The sequence below is a fragment of the Taurulus bubalis genome (genome assembly GCF_910589615.1).
Source record: "Taurulus bubalis genome assembly, chromosome: 12".
Lineage (NCBI taxonomy): Eukaryota > Metazoa > Chordata > Actinopteri > Perciformes > Cottidae > Taurulus > Taurulus bubalis.
This window is the reverse complement of record NC_136600.1, coordinates 22,944,989-22,954,340: the sequence shown is the minus strand read 5'-3', so window position 1 is coordinate 22,954,340 and position 9,352 is coordinate 22,944,989. Positions and strand designations below refer to the sequence as shown.

At 43.6% G+C, this 9,352-nt stretch overlaps 1 protein-coding gene across 1 annotated transcript; it reads right to left on the bottom strand.

Annotated features, from left to right (window-relative positions):
- Positions 1-1,243: 1,243 nt before the first annotated feature.
- On the bottom strand, positions 1,244-8,918 carry LOC306744827 (transcription factor E2F3-like; the record flags this gene model as incomplete). The annotated part of the gene is made up of 8 exons (XM_079227516.1): positions 1,244-1,539; positions 2,139-2,280; positions 2,765-2,877; positions 3,104-3,279; positions 4,702-4,790; positions 4,956-5,086; positions 6,418-6,538; positions 8,637-8,918. The coding sequence occupies 8 exons, from the start codon at positions 8,916-8,918 to the stop codon at positions 1,244-1,246; spliced, it is 1,350 nt and encodes a 449-aa protein (XP_079083642.1).
- Positions 8,919-9,352: the final 434 nt, after the last annotated feature.

Sequence of the window (9,352 nt, the reverse complement as noted above, 5' to 3'; positions counted from 1 at the left end):
GTAAATGCATCAGATATTCATGGATTGCTGGGTATCGCCACCAATTTCCCAAATTGATTGGATTATTTCAAATTAAAACGACCAAAATCACTTTGATGTGAAAGATTTTGAAAGAGAGCAAATGTATCAATAAAAATATTAAAGGCAGGATTGGTAATCTTAGGAAACTAGCAAGAGTACAAAAGATTATAAAACGTATCTCACTGGCCAACTCAGTAGCTCGCAGCACTACCTTGAAAAGTTGCTTAATCTAGCGAGAAAGTTGCCGAGCACCCGACACTGACCCCCGGCCCCTTCAGGCCTCCTCCAAAGCCACTGTCCTGTGATGATGATTATGAAAGTAAACGAGGCAAAATGAACCGAAACAACGGACATGGCTATTGTTAGTACTCAGCTTGTGGAAGAACTGCGGGGACGAGCAATAAGTGCACGGGCAGAATACTCTCAGGCAGACAGACAAGCAACCAATCACTGCATTCAGGGCTGAATGAAACGAGTGGACGTGTTTATTACATTCCTGCATCCGATACCAGATTATTTCTCTTTTCCGTCAAAGCATTTGATTCATGAATTTCCATCAGGATGTATTAAGAACTTTTAAAAAAAGTATCAAAAATGCTTCTAAAGATTATCAACACTGCCTTTAATGTTTACATTAACAATTTAGCTGTGTTAAATATTTGCATGATCCTTCCAGATTATTCATTGAACAGTTTTCCTCTTCCCTACCTCTGATCATTCTACTGATGTTTTTTGGGGATCATATCTGTGCATCTCAGGTGCAACCACACGTGGGTATTATGCTCACCCACAATGTGCATTAATGCCAGGTGGTGCGGTGGGGGGGCGTTTTCCTTCGAGCCGTTCCATCTTTTTTGTTCCCTGTACTGCGACGTGAACCTTGCGTCACACACAGAAGTGGATATCCTTCCCCTCCAAATTTATACTGAACAAAAACAAGCTTTAGGATGTCCCCTCCCAACGCCCAGCTACACTGGAGGCCTTACATAGGCTGAGACAAAGAGCAAGGGATACATCTCTACACTGACCAGTCGTGTCTTTTGAGTGAAATCCTGCACGCCATTTATCTCCCACACCATGAAAGAACATGGCATTTAGCCCTCGGTGATTCTTTCCATCTATTTAGAATTGGTTTCCACTAACTACAGTCAGGCACAGGCATCAAAACTCTCACCGAGTCTCTCTCCCTCTATCTCTAAATATGAATTTCTATTACCCGATGTTAGCTGCACAAGAGGTCATCCAGGCCAAGAGAGGGCATTTTATCAAAGTCACAGGCATCAAACAAGTCGCTGATTCCCTGGTCATCTCCCAAACCTAAAAGGTAGTCATCTTGGTCCAGAAGAGGAGGCCCGAGGTTTAAGAAAGGCCCCAGGGCTGAAGGGATCTGGTCTTCCGTTTGCTGGAGCAGACTAGTGTAAGGGGACGAGATCGGGGAGAGAGTGGTGACGGAGACGGCTGAGGAAGAAGAAGGTGGAGCCAGGGAGGAGATGGCAGAAGTGGACGAGCAAGTGGGACCTGTGAAAGAAAAGGGGAGTCAACGAGTTATTATCTCTGCATGGCCGAGGAACCATAAGAAGAACGTTTTCATAAAAAAATAATTAGGAAATAGAATATTATAATTTATTGATTGAAAAAGGGAGTTTTAAATCATGCATTATAAGCTGCTTAGAGCTAGTTTGAACAAAATTCTCCCTCTAATATCTATTTTATATTTCTGTGAAAACAACTACTTCAAATAACTGGATTCTCTTGGCAACAACTATAACACAGATTTCTTCTTCACAATGTAACATTTTCAGGGATCGGCAAATGGAAAGCATGAATGCCGATATCCTGGTTGCATATTTTGACTTAATAAATCGGTCGATCGCGGACGCCACTAAAACATTATTTCACACGTGTAATTAATCAGCGGTTCACATGCAAGCCAAACTGTTTTTTAGATTGACAATGCTGTTACATTAATGTTAATATGCCAGTCTATATGTCAACACTGTGTCTTAAAGGTCCGTGTGTTGAACAGGAAAACCAAGTGGAAGTAGCAGAAAACTACTTTCCTGAGAGAAAGTTGAACGTCAATCAATTATTTTTGGGGCACACCAAACTAGACAAACCTTGAAGGACTTTGAGGAAAGGTGAGTTCCCATTGATGTCCATGCTGCTGTCTTTTACAGGACTCCTGGGGTCATTCTCCTCATCTGGACACAGAAGGACTTCTATAGGACCCTTGGTGCTGGTCAGATGGATTGACAAACTCTGGAGAGGGGAAGGAAGAATAAATCATCAAAACATTAGAAAGACAGAGAACCTTACTTGAAAAATCAAAAAACAAACAAATCTGCTTTCCATACGACCTCCACTTGTAAATGCTCAACACACACACACACACACACACACACACACACATAGAGTCTAGCACCTAAGAAACTGGTAACTCGTGTTTTGCATTTACTAAATCTTGCTTTCATTAGAGTCATACTCAAATGCCTGGAGAAACAAATCAGCATCATCAACTCTAGAAGGGTCACCTAAACTATACGCAAGCTCCACAGCTGGTGGGTAATAATAAGCCCCATTCAGACTCGCATGTTGCAGACTCATCACAAGACTTGATAACACACTATAATATTTTTTCGTGTACAGTCGGAAGTCAACTTCCCCAAAAGTCCAACAGGGGAAATGCAAGCAATAGGTCACAAGAAGCCATGGCAGATCCAGCTGGTGTGTTTTGCACACGTACCTCATCAGGGTCTGGTACTTCTAGTTTGGTGTCTGTGGGCGCTTTGACGACAATGACAGTCTGGTCTCTGAGGTTTCCCAGCTGCTTGATGTCTTGGTACGTTACATATGCATGTGTGGAGACGAAGCGGTTAAAGAAATAAACACAATATTGTCAGTCCATGTCAATGCTAAACATTCATGCATGTGCAAGCTCACTATATGACCACAAGCCTCCAAGCTGCTGAAGTGATTGTTGTACCATGCATTACACGTGCCGGTGTGTTAGTATAGATGAGTTACGTAACATGTAATGCCCCAAGTTCTAACACTTTTTTCTTCTCTTGGATGACACGTCTACGAACAACAAAAGGATATTTCTGATTGCTTTGCAACTCGCTCATGTGTCGCATATCCAAGCTGCATCTCTGGATGAGTTGTTCAAGCCTCTGCTCTTCTTCCCCCAGTGCAGAAACCTCTGATGTTAGTCTCTGCCTCTGGTTCAGTGCCCCCTCTACCTCCAACAGACTGCAGCCCCTGTGAGAGAGAGCAGAGTGAATCAAAATAGATTTAGTACTGGTCAGGTGCTTCACTTGCTAGATTAATTAATCTTATTCATGGTTTTAAATATTTGGTAGAAGAGCTGGAACAGCGGGAAGAAAGCGCCGACAAAGAGTTTTCTTTTAAATGTAACTTTTGCTTTAAAGGTATCTTCCCTTTGAGCAGACATTGCAGAGGATAATATGTTCAAGCCGAGGTTTCACAGCAATGAAGAGCCCTGAAAATGTTTCGTCTGTATAAAAGATAATGAAACTAAGACAGTTAAATGATTTCTTACCGTCCTTTGATACAAGATTAACAGCAGTTTGTCTGGTTATTTACAAGCTAGGTGACTGATATGGATTGAATTCATTTTAGCTCCATCTAAACGTATGCCAACCCCATCATATCCAATACTGGGCCTTCACTAAAAGAGCAGAGTTACAGCATCAATGGATCACAAAACGCATCGTTCAGATCAAATCACCGTTTTGAGACACAAAACAGATCAGCCGGGAAAGGAGGAAATAATAGAGAAAGAGAAGCACTGATCATGTTTTTTGTCAACGAGCCATATCGAGACAGATCGCTTTGTCATAGAAGCTGATGTACAGGGGATGAGGCTATTTTTTCCTTTCTTTCACCAGCGTCCCAGAAATCCCTTTCAACTGTGCCAGTCAGTGTAAACTGGGGCTGCACATAAATATTAGTATTTAGCAATTTGTTCGTTGGATAGGTATTCATTTTTCTATTTGGGTATTTTAATATTTTGTTTTTGAAACATGTATTACACACCAAACCTTTTGGGAAAATCTTTCTTAGTCAATAACAAAATCAAAATACAAACTATACCTAAAAATGAAAGCCTCTGATTAAACTGAAGACGTCTGGCTGAGTCCGGCCCGACTTGTTACTGAGACGACCAGCCAGAGCCGGCGCTGCTCGTGCCGAAGCACAAACCATGTGGGGCTCGAGGCTGAATGGAAGCCTCAGCAGGCTGCACTACATAGGCGTTTAAAAAAAAAAAAAAAAGACTGCTGGACTCGTGAAAAAAAAAAATGTGTGTGGGGGGGGGGGGGGGGGAGGGAGGGAGCCTCCGAGCGAGTGACAGAAAATGTACCGCTTTAATAAATCCGTGCTGCCTACAACCAAAAAGTCTAAGCGCCCCCTTGGTCACAGCTGTTAGCTCCAGTGCTGCCAACAACACAAGCTCCTTCCTGCACAGATTTGTTGCTCACAATGTCGCAATATCAGGGATCGGCAACTAGACAGCGTTAATGCTGATCTCCTAAATGCATTTCTTTTACTGAATATTAGCAGAAAACGAGCGTCAGTGAGACTTTATTTGACACTATGATGGTTAATCTGTGTAATTAATCTGCTTTGGACTTTTGATAAAGTGGCAGAGTGAGCACTTACATCCACTGAATGTTGTTCTTTGATTTCTTCTTGATGAGGTGAATGCCTTCTAGCACATTGGTGATGTCATACAGCCGCCTTTTCTGGACCTGAATGTGCAAGGAAACAGGTCTCAGTCACCCATGTAGTGGATAATTTAACTGTGTAAGTTACCAATCATAGCAAACTCAACACAAACATCGAAAACGGTTGCAATGCTTTAATCAAACAGATACACATTATCTCCAACACAATTTCTTTGGTTCTGAAATTACCTGTAAGGTTTCAGCGGCGAGGTTGAGGTCCAAGACGCCATCAGAAGACTGAGCAAGAAGGTCCACAAACTTCTTGGTCAACAAGCCCAGGGAGGTGTCGTATCGAGTCTTTTCTGGAGGAGACTTTGGCGCTACAGTAGAGGAAAAGTAGCAAGAAACAAAATATGAAATGACAATGTATTGGATTTTTTTGACTTGACGTCTTATTTTGCAAGGAAGGAAAAACATAAAACTTCCTAATAACAGTTCAATTTAGTATGTCAAGGCCCAAGTGAGCTCGTCCATAATGTGAAAACCCTTTCTCAACTTCAGCCAGAGAAAAGTGGCCATTTTGGAAAATGCACAGCATTGGTTTTGTGCGAGTGCAATGCAGCGGGACTTGCTGAAGGCAAATGATAATCAGCTGGGAATGTGAGAATTTCATGAAGAGGGAATCCGAAGCGCTGCTACAGGCCAAGGAACTAGTTGAAGTTCACTTGAACTTCAACATATCACCCGCTGGAAACATTTATGTCGGGCTGCAGGTTAGATATTTGCTGGACTTGAACGTCAATATCAACGGCTCTGTGTTGATAGCATCGGTTCCCCTCATCAGAGGCATTTTAGGAGCATGGTGTCATCTCGCTCATCCTCCAACACGTCCTGTGGCTGGAAACAAGATAGTGCACTGCTGCAGTGGCCGTACGTCATGAAACAGTAAAGATTGTGTTTATATTCAAGTTCCAACTATATTAAATAGTCCAGTAGGCCTTTCAGTGAAATCCAAAGGATGCAAATTGTTATTTTGTGCTGCGACATGTCACTTAGACATGACGGTGGCATTAAGTCTACATATAAGATAATCCTTTATTAGTCCCTCAGTGGAGAAATTACAGGATTACAGCAGCACTGCTCACACGTGAATAAAGAATAATAAAATCAAGTAATATAAATAAGCAGTAAAACAGTAGAATATTAATATACAGACTGGATAGAAAAGTATATATAAAAAGTACTTAAACGTATTGCACTTAATATTGCACCAGGTGAATGATAAAGTGACCAAGTTCAGTTCAAAGTGGTTTACTGACATAATTCATTTAAAAACTATCATTATAAAGCAAGATAATATAAACCACAAGGTATTCCTAAAAATATTACGTGTCGATGCTACTACTAAGAAGTGCAGAGGCATTTAGATGCCGTGTGAAATTAAAAGGAAAATGTAATACTTTAGAATAATGCTGAGTGCCTGTTATTCCCATACATGAATGTGAAATGATGGTCAAGGGATGAACTCCATTGCACTTAGAGTTTTAACCGTTGGTGAGTCTCCAGCATCAGTGTCCAACGTATCCGACAACGGTATGAACTAGCTGAATAGCGGCTGTTCCTGTATTAAACTCGGTGCGGACCTCCTCTCACACAGAATGGCGCTGTATCGTTCTAGGCAACATGTGCAAGGTGGCGGAGCGCTTCTCACTTCTGGGTGTCTTTAGCCGTGCCCCATTGGCCACCGCGGTCCCTGCTCGGCCTCTTGGAGTCCTGGCTGGTTCTGACTGGTACTGGTGGTCTGAGTCGTCGAGCGCCAGCCGCCGTTTTGCCTAGGGGAACAGAAATATACTGTGAACAGCACATATGACTGTTTTGGATATTTGGCAGGAATTAGGTGTGATCCTAAATGCATCATGCATGTGTCTTCAGCATCAGAGTTCTGAACTATTAGAATAGTTGAAAAAGTTTGTACACTGATTAAGACACATGGTACATAAAAATCCCTTTGGTCGTTGAAGCCGAGAGGTCATAGTTCTCCTGCTGCCGTTTCCATTTTAGCTTTGACAAAAAGAGCCGTCTTTCTTTTATTATTTCTGGAGGCGGAGCAGTCAAACCCGTCATGAAATAGTTCAAAAGACAAGATGTCTTATTGTTAAAATGCCAGCACATCATTTTAAAACTGCTGGTCTTGCGCTAATCCAGTGTTTGTGATTTCTTCCTTTCCGAATGCATTGGCCAAGACAAACCCACATCGCTTAAGAGTGAGTCACACCTAGGAGTTTAATCATGCAACTACACAGTAATTCCAGAGAAAGACAACACTAGTGTACTTACAGAGACAAGCTAGCACCATGAATTAACCCAGGAACTTTAAATATGTCAAATAGGAGATCCCAATGCATTATATTCTGGTGCAGTATGTTAATTATATATGGTTTCAGCAATAGTAGGCATGTTAAATGGCAGCGCCGTACTGGACACCATGTGCAAGACCATTTAGGCTCCGTGTTCAACACCCCGGGTCATTTAAACAGCAAAATATGAATTCCCTCGGCCCAATAATCATCCCTGAAATAAATTTGCTTTTTCTTAAGTGAAAAACTTGATACTTTTTCCCTTTTACTAGCCTATATTGGCATTGAAGTCCTCATCACTGTTAAACATGGCATGGTGGATTAGTGAACAGTCTCTTTAACCAGGGGACCTTGGATCTTCTGTGTTGACACAAACCCATCCTGTTTTAGTGTCCAAGCAGCACACCAGTACCAGGGTACTGGTATATTTGATTCCCCTCTAAATCCCATGTAGAGAGGTTAAGGCACTCAACACTCACTAGGTGCATTACATATTTTAAGTATAGCAAACCCCATATAGATTCACATATGTAATACTTCCTTGCTTAATCAAGCTCAAGTCTGAGAAAGAATAATATGCCCTCTGTTGACAGTCAAAATGTCAGCCATTTTATATCAGCAAGCAGCTCCCCTCACCCCCTGCCTGGTCATGGCTCCAGCCTGAGACACCGAGGCTGCTCGGGTTCATGAAAGATGAACAGCCGTGAACGAACCAAACACCCAGAGAGCTGCTCAAAACTAATCTGCGTGGTTTGTGCACACAGGAGAACACAGGAAACGGTGCAATCAGTCCGCACAGCAACAAACTCCCCCGAGTTTCACTTTGCTTGGCACCAGAGCGTCACACTTTATTCACAATCGCAGGAGGACACGAAACACTTGGGTGCTAAACAAATTAATTTAAGCTCAAGGCCGCCAGCTAGTAACGTCCCCTCGACCAATGCCGCTAACGTTACTAGCCTGAGAGCTAACACACTGCCAGGCTTCACCCAAGTTGTCTCACATCTTCACGCGCCTGAGAGGGGACAATGTCTGTCGAGTAGTTTCCAAAGTCGAGGGAAGCTTTTAGCTAAGCGCGCGACGGATTAGCCACTCGTGCTTGTTATAAAGCTTTTATAAAAATTAAAAAAAGGTAACTAAAAGCAAAGCAGCTCAACAACCCCCACCCCACACTCCCCCTCCCTCACCACCACCTACCCCCAAATTAGGGCACCGACAGCAGCCACTAGGCCGACCGCTAACGTTACTCATCTCTTACCAATATTTCCATCCGGCTGCGAAGCTCAAGTGGACTCACGCAAAACCACCACGAAGTTAGCTTAGCACGCAGTCCAGAGGACGTGTCTGTGTTTATGTGGACCCCAAAACTAACTTAAACTAGCCGCGAGCCTCCTCTGCTCCTCGGGGCAGCGGCCAGCAGCAGTAGTAACTCGGCTAGTTAGCTCATCCCTCGCCGAGCAGCTAGCGCTAGCTGTCCCCCGAACAACAAGCTCGGCTAGCATAGCGAGCTAACATTTCGGTCGTGTGTGTTTGTTGCAATAGTTGTGTTGAACCGGGCGGTGTGGGTCATTACCGGCGGTCTCCCCAGAGTGGGTCGTTGTCCGGCTCCGTTTGCTGCAGCCTGCTGTGGAGTTGTGTAAATGTTGTTGATCTGAGGCTCAGACAAACACACAGTTGATGTCTGTGTAATGTTGCAAGGCGGCGGGGTGGTTATAATTTGGATATACGTCGCGTTGGCTTGACCGGGGTTTAAACGATCCGTGAGAGTTGTTAAAATTATGTTGTTGTCCAGAGGAGAGCCCCCGATCCCCGATAAAATCACTTTGTCCGGAGCCGAGGAGATCCCTCTTCTCATCTTGCGGATTCAGGGTAACCCCTTTCTCGCCTCGGTACTTTCAAGCCCGTGTGTCTGCTAATCCGCCGCGATAATTACAAAAATAATCAGACCGAAGTAAAGATAACAGTCTGATGCATCGACTTTTGTAAAGTATTTGTCCTGAAGAAAGTGCATTTAGGCAGATGCAACGGATTAAAAAGTCGCGCAACTCTCGTTTCCCCCGTCTAGAAATGGCTTCAGGAAACGGCCTGATGAATGAAGGGATACGGTTTACGCGCTCAAGAGCCCTCCCGCGAAACTCGGATTTCCCGGGAAATGTTCAAACGGAATCTGCATACCGGGGGCTATTGGTCTTCCGGGGACGAGTCCCCGCCCTCGTGTCGGCCATGTTTGCCAATGACAGGTCGCGATTCGTTGCGCCACGTGTTCATTGGCAGTTGTAAACAGGCCGC